Source organism: Trachymyrmex cornetzi, unplaced genomic scaffold (assembly GCF_001594075.2).
Source record: "Trachymyrmex cornetzi isolate Tcor2-1 unplaced genomic scaffold, Tcor1.1 scaffold85, whole genome shotgun sequence".
In the NCBI taxonomy this organism is placed as follows: domain Eukaryota; kingdom Metazoa; phylum Arthropoda; class Insecta; order Hymenoptera; family Formicidae; genus Trachymyrmex; species Trachymyrmex cornetzi.
Window position 1 is genome coordinate 672,836 of NW_017300191.1, and position 20,027 is coordinate 692,862.

The 20,027-nt window shown below is 32.8% G+C and overlaps 3 protein-coding genes across 5 annotated transcripts; 2 read left to right on the forward strand and 1 right to left on the reverse strand.

Annotated features, from left to right (window-relative positions):
- Positions 1-4,789: 4,789 nt before the first annotated feature.
- Positions 4,790-8,352, forward strand: Tsp97E (Tetraspanin 97E). 2 transcript variants are annotated; one of them, XM_018519899.1, is made up of 7 exons: positions 4,790-5,143; positions 6,294-6,461; positions 6,753-6,851; positions 6,928-7,038; positions 7,109-7,243; positions 7,445-7,572; positions 7,789-7,870. In XM_018519899.1, exons 1-6 carry the CDS (start codon positions 5,084-5,086, stop codon positions 7,517-7,519), a joined length of 648 nt encoding a protein of 215 aa, XP_018375401.1. In that variant the 5' UTR covers positions 4,790-5,083; the 3' UTR covers positions 7,520-7,572; positions 7,789-7,870. The 2 variants fall into 2 exon arrangements, with proteins under 2 accessions (XP_018375401.1, XP_018375400.1); XM_018519898.1 differs by lacking the exon at positions 7,445-7,572 and having other exon boundaries at positions 7,789-8,352.
- A 3,680-nt stretch (positions 8,353-12,032) lies between these two features.
- On the forward strand, positions 12,033-15,801 carry LOC108769107 (cyclin-dependent kinase 2). The gene is made up of 5 exons (XM_018519915.1): positions 12,033-12,425; positions 14,215-14,410; positions 14,500-14,772; positions 14,860-15,063; positions 15,140-15,801. The coding sequence occupies exons 1-5, from the start codon at positions 12,310-12,312 to the stop codon at positions 15,248-15,250; spliced, it is 900 nt and encodes a 299-aa protein (XP_018375417.1). The 5' UTR covers positions 12,033-12,309; the 3' UTR covers positions 15,251-15,801.
- A 415-nt stretch (positions 15,802-16,216) lies between these two features.
- On the reverse strand, positions 16,217-17,417 carry LOC108769067 (serine/arginine repetitive matrix protein 1-like). Of its 2 annotated transcripts, none has more exons than XM_018519820.1 (2): positions 17,059-17,417; positions 16,217-16,882 (listed from the first exon to the last, which is right to left on the reverse strand). In XM_018519820.1, the coding sequence occupies exon 2, from the start codon at positions 16,712-16,714 to the stop codon at positions 16,325-16,327; it is 390 nt and encodes a 129-aa protein (XP_018375322.1). In that variant the 5' UTR covers positions 16,715-16,882; positions 17,059-17,417; the 3' UTR covers positions 16,217-16,324. The 2 variants fall into 2 exon arrangements, with proteins under 2 accessions (XP_018375322.1, XP_018375321.1); XM_018519819.1 differs by having other exon boundaries at positions 16,217-16,900.
- Positions 17,418-20,027: the final 2,610 nt, after the last annotated feature.

A 20,027-nucleotide genomic window follows, 5' to 3' on the forward strand; every position in this document is an offset into this window, starting at 1 on the left:
TTCAGATAACATGTGAGTTTAAAAGACATTACAGAAATTCTTTTTTAAGAGAACTTCCCACATGATAAGTCTTTCTCTTGTAACAATGACTTCGATATATCAGTCAGGTTTTTTGAAATTCCAATCTCTTTTTTCGATTATCTTTTTTATACTTTCTGTCTCTCTATCTTTTTCTTCCTAAATGAATCACAGTCGTGTTGGATAATCATAATCCACCTCGTGATCCATTTCATGGTTCATATTATCTGCAATCATCGTACATACAAGGAAATAATAAAATGTTTGTAGAAATTGTAGCAATGCATTTTTGCAAGAATGATTATTGTTTGTAAACTCTTTTCTAAAGCATCTTTTCTCGGCCACCTTTAAATCAGACGCACAAGATAATCGTTATCACATTTTGAAACATTGATAATTTCTCGTGCAAATATACGCTTTATGTATCCGTATGCAAACGTGGTGTATTGTAACTACGAAAATGCGCAGACACATCTTATCAGCCATAATTAGCTTACGGAAAATACATCGTGTTTTCGCAATGTGTATAGGTATTGTTACAGAGACAACGTCTTAGAAATGTTTGACAACATTCTGGAATTTGCCACGATGCAAAATAATCACTTTTAGACAGAAAAATTAAATTATATTTTTAAAAACAGATTTGCAGAGGAAAAAATTAATAAACTGTCAAATAACATGAAAATGATAATATAAAATAAGATAAATTGTTATTTTATGTCTAAACATTCATGTGTAATATATTTATATATTTATACATATATTTATACATATATTTATTTTTATAAAAACGGGATTCTTTAGTTATGGACAATAATTTTAATGATATTATAATATTGTTATTAGACAAAATATTAGATTGTGTTTATCTTCAAAGTACTAATTTTGACCGTAACTTGAACTAGTTTCAAAACAAACTGATAAATAATGAAAGAATTATTTGTCAATAATTAAATAGTTAACGATTGTTACAATTTTGTGTGAATTTAAAATTTGACATAACATCTAAATATTAAAATAATAATGCCATCGTTTATGTGTATGTGTTAGTCTTTTATTTGAATGAGATGGAAAGTTGGATATTTGGAATCGTATAGAGAAAAATGTCGCAGTCATATAGTAGAAAACTGCAATAGTTAAATATCAGTATGTCTTATCTGGGCCAAATGTTCACATTTAATCCACGTGAGTTGCAATGTGACATATTTACGAATACGACGTCAGCGTTCATCACCTGTAACGAACGAAATAAATGCGAATATTTTATCACCAGCCTATATCTCCATGACAAAATACAAAACAAGCCGGGAATACGCTTCTCTCCTTGCTCTTCTTATATTTTTTCTGGTGAAGAAATAAGTGATGCAGAAACAATGAATGTCAACGACTGATAAAGATCGATAATACGCTATATAGTAACTCTGTCCAAAAGAGTACGTCAATTCATTTTTTTCGATAAAACGATACAAACTCAGACATTTAAGATAAATTACGATTTACTAATCGTTATCAATAGATTCATTCATCGTTATTTTATTGTTACAGATCAAATTTTTTCATTAATGCATGTCCACGTCTCAATCTCATTACATGAATTGTATTAATCATCGTGAGCTTATTATGATAAATAAACGTATTTAGCCTGACAAAAATAAAAATTAGAGAGTAAGTTAAATATAAGGGGATAACTATAACAAAAGCGTAAACGAAACTTTTAAAGGGTGAAAATGAGACAACGAAATGTAAAAGAAGCATAAACATTTATTTTAAGCCCGTATCAGACTACGAGTTGACAATTACGATTAACGGTTGTCTAGTTCTATTTTAATCAATCACGATAACGAATCCTTCGTGGTTGGCTGAAATAGAACTATGTAACTGTCAATCATATTATCAACTCGTAGGCTGATACGGGCTTTACATTTTATTATTTCAATATTTGGCTTTCTTTACGCTTCTGTTACTCCTCATACAGTATAGATTATTTTAACAATATTGCAGCAACATTGCAACGTTCCAGAAATATTATAGTAACTTCCTATATACAATATAAATCTTGGTAAAAACGTTTATATATATATATACATATAAAAGGATGTTCTCAAGACGTTCATCGGAGGAAGTGTGTTATATGCCCAGACAGCACACAATATTTATAAAATATTTATAAAATATTTGTAATTTTTATTTTTAATATTTTGTAAATATTTTTGTGGTCTTAGATTGGACAGATCAACATTTATTATAAATATTATAAAGTATTTATCGTATGTGTGCGTGTGTGTAATGTAGTAAATGTCATGAAAATATTTAATAAGATAGTGTAATCCAAGTAAAAAATATTTACTGAAAATATTTATTTATATTTATCATAGATATTATATGAAAAAGACTAAATTCGAAGGCTCAATTAAATTACAAATAATATATAAATAAAAAAGAGCTATGAGTTATGCAAGCTGTCTGTTGCTTAAAATTTCAATCAAATATAAAAATAAATTAACACAAAAATGGTAATTTTAACATTTTTGGATGTCTTGGAAAGTCTACTATATGTCTTTAAGTTAAAATTAACATTTTATTTTTTACAGTGTACAAATAAGATATAAAACATATTATGTGCGTTACATCTTATTTGTATCGATTATGCAGTACGTTTAATCTCTTTGCTAATTTTTTTTATTCCTCTAATATTTAATATTTATATTTATTCCTAATATTCTCCTTTCATTGTGCGCAGATCCTTACAATCTGATTTTTATTTTCGCTCAGGAAGGAGTGAAAGGATCATTTCCATGCGTTGTTGGATCACAAATCTCAATCCAGTCATGATGTAATCTTCTTACAATAAGAATCAAATGATCTGATTTACGATAAAAATCGCAATAAATTCTTGAATTCTTCCAGGCTGAGGTTACCATATCAGAAGAAAGGGTACGTTATATACACTTTTAAAAAGAGGTGATGATCCGGAGGACGATAGAAGAATACAATTTTTTTGTTGAATGTATTAATATTATAGATATTTAATAAAATAAAGTTTCTAGAACATAATTTTTTTATAAATATAAAATCTTAAGTAATGATCAGAAATTTACAACCTCAAAAAAAATAATATATATATATATATACGTTTTTAAGGATGTATTACACGTATTTTCAAATTAATGAAAAAGTTATGAAAAAATTACAAATTATTCTAAATCGTATTTAAAAGTAATACAAAAAATTTAGCGACGGTTTATCATCTGGATTAAAAATTATTTCAATAAATAGTATTTTTTCTGTGTTGTATATAGAAATGCATGGAAATATTATTTTATAATTACATTTCCATGCATTTTTATATAGAACATAGAAAAAAATACTATTTATTGAAATAATTTTTAATCCAGATGGTAAACCATTGCTAAATTTTTGATGACATAAATCTCCATTACATTGCCATCAAAGATTAATTATTCTGTAAATAAACAAAATATTTATTTCTTCTAAATCTTTATAACTAATCTATAAATCGCAACGAAACTTATCATTTTTTATACTTAAAGTACTTACTTATTTATACACAAAAATTGAAATTTTTATCATTGTTTTTTCAATTTTTGATTTATGACAGTGAAAATAATAACAAATAAAGTAAATAAACAATAAAAACGTGTTATTAAAAAAAATAAAAATGTTATAAATATAACTTTTATGTGTATATAGCTTATTTAAAGTATAAATATTAACATATTTGTAAAAGTAGGCAAGGATGAGAACTGTTACTTTTTTATTTTCTATAATAACGATTTGGCAATAATGTAGCAATTTTTTACGACAGTAACTTATAAAAGCTAAGATTAAGAAAATTACTTTTGAAAAGTAACTTATCACCATTATTTATTAAAAAAAAGTAATTCATTATTTGTAATGCATCGCTTAATTACTTTTGCTCGTTATTTTAACTCGTTACAAATAATTAGTTACTTCCCGGTAAAACATTTTTCATGCATGAATATGTGTAAATATGTATAAACATACATAAACACGCATAAATATTTATAAACATGTATAATTATATATGAAATATATCCATACATGTTCATACATCCTTTTTTCTTTTGTAAAATTACTTTTTAGTGTAATAGAAATAATAATAGTAATGTGAAAATATTAAAAATAATTAAAAAGATAATTTTCGTACTATTTGTTTTAGAAAAAAATCAAGTTTGAAGAAATATAAAAAAATTATTTATGTATAATTATATATAAAATTATGCATAATTATGTATGAGCAATTTTTTTTACATTTTTCCAAACTTGTTTTTTTCTAAAACAAACAATGCGAAAATTATCTCTTTAATTATTTTTTATGTTTTCACGTGAATATTATTATTTCTATTACACTAAAAAGTAATTTTACAAAAGAAAAAAAGGATGTATGAACATGTATGATGGACATATTTATACATATTCATGCATGAAAAATTGTTTAACGGGTTTTTTTTTCAATAAACAACGTGTGATGACAATCAGTTAAGTAAATTAAAAAATGACTTTTCCTCAACCTTATAGCTTTTAATTACTTACCGTTACCGTCATAAAAAATTGCAACATCACTATCGAAAATCGTTATTATAAAAAATAACGATAAAAGTAACACTACTTAAGTACTTTCCATCCCTGAAAATAGATACAATACATTCCGAAAAACGTACGACTGGTAGCTCTATTCCGGGCGTCTCGCCGACGTTCGTGTTTCGCGCGTGACACTCGCAATCTATCGAGCGCGTCGACCGCCGCCATCGCGCTGATTCGGGCAGTCGCGAGTCGTCTGCCGTGGCGTGCCGTCGGGTTCGGGACAGTTCGGGACCTCGACTGGTTCTGAAAATTTGTGCGTACACGCGGAAAAAAGTCCCACGCGGTCGCGATCGTCCCTCGTAGTCATCCCCCGCGCGAATCCAAGCGGCGTAACCCGTTAATTTCCGGTCGTCTCGCGCCGCGAATCGCCGCAGGCCGACGTGCGGATCTGCCGAGGATCTGACAGCAGCGGAGCGACGACGGACGGGCGCAGTCGAAGATGTGCGGCGGTTTTACGTGCTCGAAAAATGCGCTGACGGCACTCAACATCCTCTACATCGTGAGTAGACACCTGGCAGACACGGTTTCTTTACGCGGCGCTCTCCCGCTGTCCGTCTCCCTCGCGCAAATTTCTTTATCGGAGCGAGACTTTTTATCAATCGGCGCTTCCCTCTCTCGCTCCCGTCGACCGTCGCGCGCTTCGCCATCTCGCTCCGCCGTGATATGTTTACGGGAGCGAGGCTCACTCGGAATTATCCGTGCGTTGCATAATTATGTCAGTCAATTTCGCGATACTGAGACATGTTTGGAAAGACTCTCCCTCGCCTTCCTCTCCTCTCGTCTCTTCAAGTTTTCACTGGGACTGTGACGCATATGCGAGAGAGGAGATAGACTATTGGCCCGTTTCCACCAAAGTGGTTTCACTTTGGATCTCTTGGTTTAATTTACTCTTCTTCTTCTTCCAATTCTTGGAACTAGAAAGAGATGAAGATTAAGTTGAATCGAGATTAAAGTTAATCTACAGTTTTGGTAAAGACAAGTATATGGCTCACTTCCTGCTAATGCAGTAGTGTTTCTACCAACGTAGATTAATTTTAATCTTGGCTCAATTTACTCTTTTTCTTTTTCTAATTCTTAGGACTAGAATGAAGAGTTAAATGAACCGAGATTAAAATTAAACTACGTTGGTAGAAACGGGCATAAGTAGATTTATTTTAATCTCGGGTTAATTTACTCTTTACATTTTTCTAGTTCTTAGAACTGGAAGAAGATAAAAAGGAAGTTAAACACACACACAAACATTAACAAAGATTAAAGTTAATCAACATTAATAGAAACGGACATATGTCCATTTTTAGTTCTTAATACGGTAAAAAGATGATGAGTTAGTTCAACTAAAATTAAAATTAAACTACATTAGTAGATACTGACATTTATCAGATAATTGCGTTAAGAATTATCATCAATTTTGCTGCGCTTATGGAACCCCTGATTCCTCTTCCTGAATATTATATTCTTCTTTATCTTCAAGTAAAAATAATTACTTGCTGTAAACAAGATCTGTAATCTGATAATTGATACTTGGATTATGCGCAAGTCTAATCTCAGCTTCAGATCACCTGGCGTCTGTCAGAAACAGAAAGCCAATTTTATTTTAGGTGATGCCTACAGTGGATGTTTTATATTTTAATTACTATTTCTTCTTGCAGGTTGTTGCCTTTATATTAATAGGAGTCGCTGTATATGGAAGGGCATCCGCCTTAGTTACGAATCTTCCTATTATAGGTGGTATTTTAGCATGCGGAGTGATCCTGTTTCTCATTTCTATACTGGGCCTGATCGGTGCCGTTAAACACCATCAGGTTTTATTGTTCTTTGTATCCTTTTCTAGCTTTTATGATAGCAGTTTTGGTGTTAAGTTCGTGAACGAGGATCAGAATTTTGATTTTATTTACTATTGTGATTATCATAAATTTGGTTTGTGAAGAGAGCATTTATTCACTGTCAGCATTTTTTCCTCTTGGATATTGAAATTCTTTATCGTTACGTTTGCATTATTATTATTGTCGTTAATAATGTCTAATATGTTTTGTTCTTTATTAAATGTCTCATATCAAATGATTCTCGATACAAAAATATATGTATGCTTCCTTAATTGCATTTTATAGTACATGCTTATCTTATTCCTTTTGTTCCTGATTCAATTCAGCATTGCCTGCGCTTGCCTTGCTGTAAACACTAAACAGCAAGAACAACTTGCAGAACAGGTAAATATTTTCGTTTAGAAAATATTGTGCTTACGTATTATTTGTAGAATGGATAAGATTTAATAATTGTGTTTAGGGCTGGAGACGCGTTGGACCTGACTTAAGGGCGAAAGTTCAAACTACCTTTAACTGTTGTGGATTTAATAGCACTACTGATGACTCAGGTGGATCGTGCGATGAAGTCAATGTAAGTTGCAGTGAAAGTGAGACATCCGCATGATAATGTAATGTTATCAAATAATTGGAATCTTTTACAGAAAATTTGTTGTCAATCCATTGATCCACAAATGCCTTGTACATCATGTCCACCGTGTATGCATAAACTGCAGTCTACCATTGACTATGCATTCAAATTATGTGGCAGTATAGGATTATTCTTTAGCTTTACGGAGGTAAGATTCCGCAAATAACGTCACGGCATTAATCATGTACATATTGCACAATTGTACGAAATTAAATATTGCACAGAATACGATTTATTTGATATTTAAAAATTTTGTCTAATTAAAAGTGCACTATATTCATGTTGCGGTCACCGTTTACAATGAAGGTACATTCATTTTGTTAATGCTAACATGTACGCCCGATTACAGTTTGTTGGTGTATGGTTGACCGTGAGATACAGGAACCAGAAAGATCCACGAGCTAATCCTAGTGCTTTCCTCTAGTCTAACACCATCGCCATGTCCTCTGTCACTTCATATGATCCTCCTAACAGATGGTGGGTGGCTTTATATATTGGTTGTGGTCTTTTGATCTTTTTTTTCAGCATTATTGGTTAGGTTATTCATTCGCTAATGTCATTCATAAAAACATGTAAATTATGTGCAGCATATAGCATGCAGCAATTTACACGATAGCAATATCTATAACTTTTGCATTTTTTCCTTACGGTACTTCGATTTTCTCCAGACCTTATGAATTTAAACATTTTCAGGTGATTGCAGCTTTCTTGGCAAGGCGTTACCGTAATCAATTAGATCCACAGGAAAAAGCTGCGAGAGCCATTTTTCCACAGCATAATTATTTATATTAATTCGGGGAATACTCAGAAGATATTAATAATTTTTCTTTTTACTGGTATTATACGTACGATACTCTTATCAACATGAAGAGGACAAATATCTGAAATTATTTTTTTTTTTTTGATTGCCCGGATGTTACACAACATATTTTCCAAGGGCTACGATGCAATATTTTTCTTTTAATATATCAATTCTTTTAATTATACGTAATGTAATGCTCAATAGAGACAAAGTTAATATATTTTTAACTGGGCAATCTTAGGTTTTAGAATGAGTTAGACAAATAACTGAAATGTGTGCTCTAGTCATATACTTAGAACACTCATAACAAGCCTCAATGCGCCTTGTAGTCTAGTGACAGAAAAGTTCACGTAAGCATAAATTTCTATTAAATTTCATTGCATTATTTTCTTCAACAATACAATGATAATGAAAGTTGGCGATGAAAATCTAATACATTATTGTAATATTTAGTTCCACAATTCGAATAACATTCTAAAAAATATGGAATGGCATAAAAAATGATATAAAGTATAAACATACATACTAATTTTTTTAATATTTTTTCATGAGAGAATCTAGTTTATCATGATAAAAGCATAGATAACATTCACGATCTTATCAATCATATTTTTCTCCTATATCTATACACGCAAATCATATTAGATATATATATATATGTGTATATATATATATATATATATGTGTGTGTATAATTATATTTAATAGTATCCAGAAATTTATATCTTCCCGAATAAAAATTTTGTCATATCATCTTTGAGTAATTTTAGATAACTTTATATATTTTATGTCTGCGAAGAGATTGTTTTTTTATATTTTAAAATATTCTACAACGTTATAATATATCTTCTGTTATATTAAGAAATTGTAATCAAAATAACCCGAAGAAATTGTAATGTACCTTTAAATTAACAAATCATATCTAACTTGGATGAAACTTGATTTACTTTCGACAACTTTCATATATTTGCTTATAATATCGCATACCTATTTATATAAAACATGATAAAAATTATATTTAAAATGTATAACCATCGAATTATTTATCCTATGGTAATGCCATCAGCGATAATATAAAATCTGTCGAAAAATCTTTCAAGTTTCATCCATCAAAAATATCCAACACGAGTGCTTTGCTTGAAATTAAATTCTATGCTGATTGTGCACTCAAAGAAAACTTTACACATAATAAGCTGAACATAAGATGTCCTAAACAGCCTGGTGGGAAGTTATTGAGGAACTTTATAATAGTCTCGCTTTCTTGTATAATGCAGAGTTCTTAATGGCTCCTCGCAAGCTTTTTTAAGCTTTTGCAGTCATGAGAAGAAAAAGAGGGAATAATTAAGTAAATTTGTCGAAAATTACTGAACTTATGACCGCGCGGATTTATAATGAAAATTTTTTTTTTTTGTGGAAATGCTATTTATTGACTGATGTCTTGTGAGATAATATTCTTCCAGGTTTTTTCCGGACAATCTGCGTAATATAAGTAAAAACTTTATGAGAAACACGTGTTGTGAATTTAATGTGCATGAAAATATTGTACATCGTGCCCTACTTTAGATATTAGAGAGATATTATAGCATATTTTCTATCTAGTCCCATCGCGTGAAACGTAGATGGGACGAATCTCGCCGTTATTACGTTTTCGTGAATCTCCCTATCCAGACAGTTGTTCATACCAATTACATTGCGTCTTCGCTGTTCAATAACGAATCGAAGTCGTTCCATGCGTTGTCGCGTTGAAATTCTAAGAATATACAATTAATCTAGAACCGAACGAAATTTATGGAATTCGTTATTGAACAATAAAATATAGTAGTTTGACGTCACACGTTCCAAGATTTTTTTTTATATTTGAAAAACGCTTTGGTGAAATATCCAATAACGTTTTAACCAACGATTCGAGTTTGCGCAACTTTACAAAGTTATGCCAGTCTCACAAATAGTAGAGAGCAACTCGCAGATATATCTTCCGATGTAGGCATGCGAAATAAAATCACGTAAACATTCCAATTCTTATGCGCCTCTTTCCTCCGGCTTTGGTAGAAAACGTGCATGTATTTGGCGTGTGTACGGAATAGAAGGCTCGTACGAGAATATATGTATACAGTAGCATAATTCCTACACACATATTTTTACCTAAAAAAAATACGTATCGTAATCATTCTACTCGTAATTAGATTTAAACTACTGTATGTATGAGAGCTAAAAACCATCGAGAATTGCGTATGGCAGTGAGTCACATACGGAAAAAATGACTTTGCTGAAGTATCTAAAAATTTAGCTGAATATAGATCTGAAAATAATTTTATTAGACTATCAAAATAATTATGTAGGAGGCTCAAGGTAGTTACTAGAATGTCAAAATATTTTGCAACATCGTTTATCATGATTGAGTTTTTACATAATTATGTTTATGATTTAACAAAATTGTTTTCAAATTTTTAGATACTTCAGCAAACTGTTTTTTTCCGTGTGCATGCATCTCTGCGTAACTGCGAGATGAAACAATGTAAGCCGCATCCGATTATGTTATCCATAATGTAATCAATAATGCGTGCGTATGAGATCTTTCGAAATCAAAATCTGATTCGTGCGGGAGGATTTGAGTGTTTGACAATCTTAGGTGATGGAAATTATGTATTGTATATGTTAGAGATCATATTCGAATTATATTCGATTTATCTTCTCACACTGAATGTCCTGATTCTACAGGCCCATTCTTTGTAACCGCGTTACAAATCACATTTTCTGAAGTTAAAATAAAAAAAAACGTGTATAATTGCGCGTTGAATGGCAAAAAGTAGAAAGTGTAGAAAACTCGACTACAAGGAGCAATCTTTATATATATCCTCTCCAGAGAATCGCGACATCGCTTAATTCCGAGATTCGAACTGAATCTCGAGAATGCTATGTTGATTCCGATACTCGCATTTCAACGGACGACGAATAATTTCGAATATGTTAAGCACGAAGATTTAAAGAATTTTAGTTGTGAGATAGAGAAGCATGCTATTGCACAACATTGAAGAAATATAAGGGGTTAAATAATTGTAAACAACAAAGTCTCAATTGTCAGAGCTCTCGTGTAGCGCGATTGCGATAAATAAATAGATAAAGGTTCGGATATGTATTTATTTAATATTGAAAGAAGCATCTCTTGATACAATCGAAATCAAAAGACGCGATAGCATCTATATAATCTATAAAAGATCGGCTTTTTCTAGCGTAATTTTTTGAATAGTGATTATCTATTTATATTATATTAATTGGGACTATTGAAAGATCGTTAAAATTTTTTCCGAAAAGTGGATGTATAAATAGAATTATTTGAATTTTTCTTTTATTTTGGCATCGCGAAGTGAAGTATTAACAAAACAAAATTTATAAAATTAAGTCTTAATTCTAGAATGGGTGGATTTTCACCCAAGTACTAATTCAAATTTAGTATACATTTTGTTATTAAAAATTTTGATAGCTTAAAATAACATTTAATAAGATTGTTTAACAATCAAGTTTATTTTTTTACAGAACAATGTGCGTACCGTCTATTTTCTAATCCTAAGTATTTTTTTAAACTAAATGTATGATTTAGTTTTAATTTTATATAGTTAAAGAGAAAAAATTTAAAATATTTCCACATTGAACTAAATGATAAATTGACTACTTGATAAAGAAAAAGAATCTTGTATATATTTTGGGTTTTTCGCATATACAGTAATGAATCATACTAATTGATAGATAATTGAATAACAGGCTATTTTTTGAATATATATATCCGATATTTATTATTTAAAATAATATAGTTTAATTACTCTTGTGATTTAGTAAATATAAAAAATTAAAGTAAATATAAAAAGAGTATACAATTCTTAAATATGTAGATAAATTTTCAGAATAGTGTTACTGTAAAAAAAGTATGATCCCAGGATTAATTTCTTGTGAGTGACCTTTTTTAAAATTGATGACCGCTCAAGGATTATTTACATTTATGTCGCAATGCGCGCGCGAGAAGAGAGAGTTTATTCACCCCCATTGTGTTGTCGATTATTTAACGCGGGTTGACGACCATCGATCTCGAGGACAAATTCATCGATTCGCACTATCGATTCCTCTTTCCATCTTCTCTAAAAAATAAAAATGGCCACTCAATAAAAATGGCGCGCACACTGCGGCTAAGTGCACTTAGCTCCACCGGTGTTGATAAACAGGCGGCAATAAAACGGCTCGCAACGAGCTAATCGTATTCTCGACGTTCCGAAGTGTCGACAACATTCGATAGAAACGGATCAACGACGGCGTCGACCGTGGAAAAGGTCAGGGAAGGCGCGGCGACGGCGACCCTGGCCGAGGAGCGGCGTCCCCGGGCTCACGGTGGCGACGACGACGAGCGCGGCAACGTTGAGGTTATGGACAACTTCGTGAAAATCGAGAAGATAGGGGAAGGAACGTACGGGGTGGTCTACAAAGCTCGGGACAAACTGACCGGGAAGCTGGTGGCACTCAAGAAAATCCGTCTAGAGACGTACGTTCGGCCCCGTAAATTTACTGGGAAATATAAACAAATCGCTTCTGTCTGTCTTTCTTTCTCTCTTCCTCTCCTCTCTCTCTTTCTCTCTGTCTCTCTTTCTCTTTTACTCGTCCAGAATATTACTCTTTGTAAACACGGAACAAGGTGAACCTGGATTCCAAATCCTGGTGAGAACGTTTTCGAGAGAATTCTGCAGTCAGATTTTGTATCAGGATTTGATCTTTTGAAGACTGTTTCGAAATCTGTACATTACAGTTGATTTTGTTAAAAACTTGGCAGAATCTGGGTGAAAGTAAGTAATATAAATAGGAAATTGTTCGGTTGTTTTTTAAAAAAACTCTGTGCTATTCCTTTTTTATTATACATATATTATGATAACATGAACAATGCAAAAGTACTTTCTTCTTCTTTTTTCTCTTATATATTTATATAATCACACAATAAATATATTAATATTATACTAACTCTTTTAATTTAACCAATTGTGCTTTTTAATGGAAAAAAATATTTTTTAAAGAATTTTTTATTGTTTATACGTAGATTTATATAACTTATTATTATTAAGCTTTTATTAATCTAGCTTGGAATATAATTTCCATAGCTATATATTATTAATATCTACTCTTTTTCGACGCTTGATATAAACAAAAAATTATGTTTGCCAATTTCCTTTAGAAATTTGTATGCGTTTACTATATATGTTTTCGTGACAAACTAATAATATGACAAATGGGTCATATTATTAATTCTATTTTACTTGGCGGTGAAATTATAAGAATAATTTAATAGCGTGATATTAGTTTTTTTATATAATAGTGTACCCTTATAAATTTAATAGCATCTAATACGAATGTTTAATTAAGATACGCACTATCGATTTAATCACGACTTTACAAAATTAATTTGAAATTTTAATTCGGCTATTATCTATGTATGTTAAAAATGATCAATTTGCAGAACTGCAATATCAGCTGGGCTTTTGCTTGTGCACACTGCTAACACACTGCTAACAATCTGCATATTGGGGTCAGCTGAATCTGCGGGGGCCACGTTACACTAATTTTCGTAGCACCACATTATTCAGCTTGTCCCATTATGTCATGCTCGCCTGGTTTTTAATTTGGTATTTTTTTTAATACACTGTAATTATTAATTTAAGATATGTTCAGTTAGGATTATTTTTGGGATAAAAAACTTTGTGTATGTATATTGTATATACATACATATATCTTCTGTAATTATAACATTTTCATTAAAGGTAACATTTGTCTTTGGGTATACAGAAATTAATGGAATTGCTCTTTTATATATTATATTATATTATATTATTATATTTGTCTTCTCTCACCAACACGAAAAGAATGATTTTGCTAAATTATCTTAAAATTCAGGTATAGATACAGATCTAAAAAAATATAATTTTATTGGACTATCAAAGTAATTATGTAGGAAACTCAAGCATAAACAACGCTGCAAAAAAATGTTGACATTCTAGGAATCATTTTTATTGTTGTACATAATTATTAAGAAGATTAAGAGGATCTGTAACTAAATTTTTATATACTCCAGCAAAACCGTTCTTTTCATGAATGCAATTTGATGTTTTAATGTATATATTATGTTGTATATGTTCGTAAGATATATTTATAAATAAACTTTTTAAGCGGAAAGTTTCGTTAAAAAAAGGAGGGAAACTTTCTTATGAATAATGTTTCTTTAGCATATTCGTCAGGTACAGTCACTCAATTTTGCTGATTAATTAAATAATGCTGCTTTAAATCAGGGAAAGAGAAGGCGTTCCATCTACCGCTATTAGGGAGATATCGTTATTAAAAGACCTCGCTCATCCAAACATCATACAGTTGTTCGATGTCGTAGACGGCGATAATCATCTGTACCTCGTATTTGAATTTCTGCAGCAGGATTTGAAAAAGCTGTTAGACTCAGTTAAAGGGGGCTTAGAACCAGCTCTCGTCAAGGTAATGCGGATCTCAGCCGCATTTTATCGCGCTCGTGATGCCTGTATTCATGCGTGGGTCTTTTAAAAACGGGGCGGTTTGTGTTACAGAGCTACCTCTGCCAATTGCTGAAGGCAATTTCCTTCTGTCATCTCCGTTGTATATTGCACAGAGACTTAAAACCGCAGAACCTATTGATAGATCGAGAGGGTCATATTAAACTGGCCGACTTCGGATTGGCCAGAATGATCGGTGTGCCCGTTCGCACTTATACTCACGAGGTTGTCACGCTTTGGTATCGCGCACCAGAGGTTCTTCTAGGAACTAAATTGTACATCTGTGCGTTAGACATATGGAGTCTCGGTTGTATATTTGCGGAAATGGTATGTGAAGATTGCGCGAGAGTTACCTGAGTCTATTGAATATTGGAGTAAAACCGCGGTGTCTGCAAAATAATACGATCTTTATAGGCAACCAGGAGAGCTCTGTTTCCCGGAGACTCTGAAATAGATCAGTTATTTAGAATTTTTCGCATGCTCGGTACGCCAGACGAAACGATCTGGCCGGGGGTGTCACAGCTTCCGGACTACACATCTAGATTCCCAAGATGGGAGGCGTCTAACATAGACGAAATTTTACCGACTTTTGATGATGATGCCAAAGACTTAATTTCAGTAAGGAAAAACCAGCATCTACCTCATGAAAAAGTGCACATTTTTGTATATACTTATATTTTTTTTATATTTTTAGAAAATGCTGACGTACGATCCTAATCAGAGGATAACGGCAAAAAGAGGATTGACTCATCCTTATTTCGCTGGGGTTAAATTAGTTCCACCTCCACTGCCAAAAAAATACTAATGTAGATTTATATGACCAATTGAATTTACTGTATTTTTATAGGTTTTTACATGAAACTTAAATGCGACATAATTTTGGATGAAGATAACTTTATACTGCGAATGTGTGTTCGATACTATCGATCTAAAAGTACGACATAATTTAAATATATTTTTACTATAAATCTCACGTATATAGGTATTAATTTTTGATTTGTCGATATCATTTGTCTTTCATATCCTTTTCATCCATTTCCCATTCATTGCACAATGACATATGGATTTCAATTATATTCTTCATTAATTATATATTGCATATATCTTTTTATTTAGGTATAGTTTCCCAAATTGTGCGTGGTATTAAAAGATATAAATTATTAATTCATAATCAAGCTATTGAAAATGTCTTAAAAAATACGTAACTTATAATGTCCAAGTATATACTGAAAAATAATAGAATTTTGATCAGTTTCTTTTGTGATTTAAGAATAACAAAGCAAAACGATATAATATCATTTGTAACAAAAATAACATCGTTAAATTATTTATATTTGAATACGTTTCCCATATCCATTAATCTTCCACATACGGAAATTACAGAATTGGAAACGAGAATTAATTGGAAAAATAGGACTTGCGGATACAAGTCCCCGTTCCATTTCTCCTCGAATCATTATTTTATTTTCGAGTCAATTCGATTGAAATTAGTCTTAAAATAAAAAAGTTTATCTTTAGAGAGAGAGAGAGAGAGAGAAATATAGTTAATAAAAAGAAGATAACTGCTTTAGCAAGTGTAGCTTGTTGACTTTCCTATCGTTATTTTTTTTAAGTTATTAATTAAATTTACAATCTTATTTTTATGAAATGAACAGAATGCTTTAAATCTCGTGGTTCCTTTCATACACGAATGCTTAAAAATTAATTTAATAGTTTTTATTTATATGAGATTATGAATTAAGTTTTAATTAATCAAATTTGTTTATCGAGAAAAGCTCAGTTTGAAATCAGTCGCAAATGAGAGAACCTGCGAGGAGTCTGTGACATTCTGTACTAAAGTGCTAGAAAGCCCGTCACATTTTTGATTCGATGGCTCGATTTAGTATGCCATTCGGGCGGATTGCGACGATGGATGCTCGATCAATTTCGGTAAAGTGATTTTCTGATGAGTTTCGGCAACCGCTGGATTTGCTTCTTGCGATATCGACGAAGACGTGAGCTTCGGAAGACGCAGCTCCTTGGGGGACGGAGTTTTCCTCGGCGTGCGGGGGGATATTCTATTAGGTGTACCGGGGGACGTTTTTCTAGGTGTCTCGGGGGAAGACTTATCGCCGGCGGATCGAACGCGTAAGCTGCTAGGTGGACGCGGAGAAGTTGGTGACCTTCCTGGTGAATGACCCTTCGGCGTGCCTTTGCTGTTCGTCACGTCTGGCGAGGGTGTTTTGGATGCGCGTCCGTTTGCGAGGGTTGGACCCCCCGTTTCCTGCATGAGTTGCCCTCTGGGCGTCGTGGCTTCCGGAGATCTAGCCAGTCCGCTTCTAACGGCTTGGGGTGTCACGACGGACGAGGGTGACACAACGCCACGCGTTTTGGTCGGCGTCGAGGGCGGCGGTTGAGGCTGGGGTATCTCGTTCCCGATCTTTGAATTCGACTCATCCTGCACGGAAGTTCGAATCTGGGGAGAATCGCAACAGTTATTTATATATAAGTGTGCTCAACGATGGAATAATATGAGTCATAGATTTGGGTGCATCTAGTAACGTCGTCATCGATCACTTAGCGAGCTAATAACTCGATGCACCCCTTTGTTACATAATATATGTGCAAACTGACCTTGATTGGCAGGCGGTGAATAGTAGCGATGCTTTGCGGATCTTGAGTGAATTGTACGTGAGAGTGAAGTACACGCTGTGCGTATTATCCTTTTAAGTAAATGGCAATTTTCTAAATACTTCTAAGTAGATAAGGTATCGATAAGGAAGGACTGAGGAGCTATTCGTGTTTGCCGGTACCGTTCGTGCTAAACTGCAGCAGGAATCAGTTTCAGGGTCGATAATAAATCTTCGTATTGTAAATCTTGCACGAAGTAGTTCATTTTTAACTGACAGGCCGGCGAAGTCGAGTTTCTAGTGCTTGAAATGATATATTTAAGTCTCATCATTCTATTTCAAATGATATAAAAAGAAATTAATTTTAACAGAACCAATTTCGAAAAAATCTATTTACATTTATTCGTTTATTTTGTTTCTCTAATAGAAGAGAATTAAATATAACGCCTAATTCTGAAAGTAGAAATTTCAATAATTATTCGAAAGTAAATATTTTAATATTTACAAATAGTACAAATTTTCATCACTTTTAATTTTTTATTTTTTAAAGAATTGCTCTTATAACGTTAATAAATTAGAAATTTAAGTAGATTATATTAGACGGATTTTAATGGACCCTAAAAAGAATATAATCAAAGAATCTTGCTCCTGGATGTTACCTATCGCGTGATAACTTACACATATCTTTTGCTGCACGTTTTGTTTTTAGTGTTTGTACACGGAGAGAATTTTCTTTTAAAATTTACCTCGAAAATATGATAATTGTGATACAATCCAATATTTTAAAGATTTTTACCATGCACTTCAGTAAAATTGTGATTAAACTTATTTTATACTTTATTGTAGTTTTATTAATGAATGAGAGAGATTTATATTAAAATTTTTCGAAATACACTCACAATGTTGTCCCACGACTGTCATATTTTCAGGGTAAATTCTAAGAAAAAATTCTCTCCATGTATAATAAGACTAAATAGTTATGTTCTACATGTGTATTTTTATAAAGATAAATAAAGATAGATTCTTATGAAGATAAAAGGAGATGCAGCCGCTTCTTTTTCAGCAAGAAAATTGGGGGGAGGATGCGTTCGGGTGTTGAGAGACAAAGAACGAAATAAATTTAAAAACAAAAATATTATTATAATGTCTCTCCAGAGCGATTCTAATCCAAGACGCGCGAACGCGTTGTTACACTATTGCGATCGTGGTAACTTATGACAATTACGAAGATCTAAACGTTAATTATCATTCTCTGTCTCCGTGAAATATCGCAGCACGTTAATTGAAAATCAAATTATCTCTTAATAATTCATGTGGAAGCAATACAGTGTAAATAATGTGTTACATATCTCCCCCTCTTCCCTTCTTTTTTTTTCCTCTCCTTTTAGCGATGTGTAAATTGCACGAGGTACCTAAGGTAGTGTAGTGACGTAAGTGAGAGATTTTTATTTTTGGCGTGGCCGCACGCATTATCCATCATCGATCTCTCCTTTCCGTTGACAAACACTCACCCTTAACACTGATCATCTCCCGATGGCTCTTTTTTTTCGCACCAGCGATATTTTATATATATATATATATATTATATACTCGTGGGATGCAATGTGTTGATTACGTATCTACAGTAAGGTTTACACGAATATCTCGTATGTCCTGTCGTCTAAGCGCAATCTCTCTAATCAACCCAAATGTACCTGACGGGTGTCTCACGCGAACACGTCGCGATTCACCTGCGTGTTACACGGCTCTTCTGGCACTTTCTTCTCCTCCCTCGCGACCTCGTTACACCGAGCATATCTTGGATAACTCCGCTCATAAAGCTCTGATAAAGTGTTCCGTTTCACGCATGATGTATCCTCTCTAAAACTCTTAAAGTGAATCTCATTCTGAAGGGTGAAATCATTCTCAGAGATTAAAAATTGAGTCACTCTTTATCAAGATTTTTCATCAAGGGTGGCTGAATTTTCACTCTTTATGGAGTAAGATTTCACTCCAAAGGATTTGGGAGTCATTTTATCCTTGTGTGCTACTTGGGTACTTTAATATTCGGTGAGTAACAAGGATAAAATGATACATTATGCGCATTATGCGTGAAACGGAACGCACTCAATGAGATATAACAACGCGATTTTTTTTTTATCGTAGTGGCTGCAATACATACTTATGTCGTGGCGCGTACATACTTATGGCGCAAAAAGCTAAGTTATCCATGATGAACTGAAAGCCGACGCAACGCTTGTGGCTTCCTTTCGATTCATATACACGTCGATCAAGATTGCTATAGTCTTCCGTCTCCTCAGAAATCGTTAGATCGACCACGTGTCAAAGATTGCCCACGTGAACGATAACTACACATCGTCGTTCGCGATTTAACTAGTCGGGATGACGTATGTACCCCGTAATTCCGGTGAAATGCAACGTACGTACGATATCGAGGGATTGTCGGCTGTTAAGACTTCCTCATGCGGAAATTAATGTACGCGCGTTTGTCTAACGTCTATTCCCCCTAAGAGGACGCAATGGTTCTTCCTGCGCACATTACAACGACGGGTATGTGTGGTTTTGTACTTTCATTGGAATCTACTACAGATATACGAAAGCGAATATGACACTAGTGATAAATTAACCCTTACCGTACTAATATGGGTAACTAGTGACTGAGCGATTCCTGTTCGTGCAAGTTTCTTTGAGTCTTTCGGTAATTATAAATTATATTACATTTTATTATTTTCCAAAATAAAGAGTCAATATTTATTCCAGAAAGTTGAAAGTATGTTGGTGAATTTTTAGAAATTTTTTGAATTATATTTTGAAGAGGTGAAAAAAACGAAGCCATTCTAGTGACCCTTGATGGCATGGATGAGGCATCAAATTGTAAATGGTAAGGGTTAAGTAATAAGGATAGAATTTACCCGCGAAATTGAACATGATTGGCAATATTATAAATTAAATTGAAAAAATTACACATTCTTG

Excerpts from the sequence above, each read along its gene's own strand:
- Tsp97E (XM_018519898.1), top strand. The coding sequence starts at position 5,084 with ATGTGCGGCGGTTTTACGTGCTCGAAAAATGCGCTGACGGCACTCAAC. Across the intron at positions 7,039-7,108 it reads GATCGTGCGATGAAGTCAAT|AAAATTTGTTGTCAATCCAT; the intron begins GTAAGTTGCAGT and ends AATCTTTTACAG. Across the intron at positions 7,244-7,788 it reads TATTCTTTAGCTTTACGGAG|GTGATTGCAGCTTTCTTGGC; the intron begins GTAAGATTCCGC and ends AAACATTTTCAG.
- LOC108769107 (XM_018519915.1), top strand. The coding sequence starts at position 12,310 with ATGGACAACTTCGTGAAAATCGAGAAGATAGGGGAAGGAACGTACGGG. Across the intron at positions 12,426-14,214 it reads AAGAAAATCCGTCTAGAGAC|GGAAAGAGAAGGCGTTCCAT; the intron begins GTACGTTCGGCC and ends GCTTTAAATCAG. Across the intron at positions 14,411-14,499 it reads TAGAACCAGCTCTCGTCAAG|AGCTACCTCTGCCAATTGCT; the intron begins GTAATGCGGATC and ends TTTGTGTTACAG.
- LOC108769067 (XM_018519820.1), bottom strand. The coding sequence starts at position 16,714 with ATGCAGGAAACGGGGGGTCCAACCCTCGCAAACGGACGCGCATCCAAA.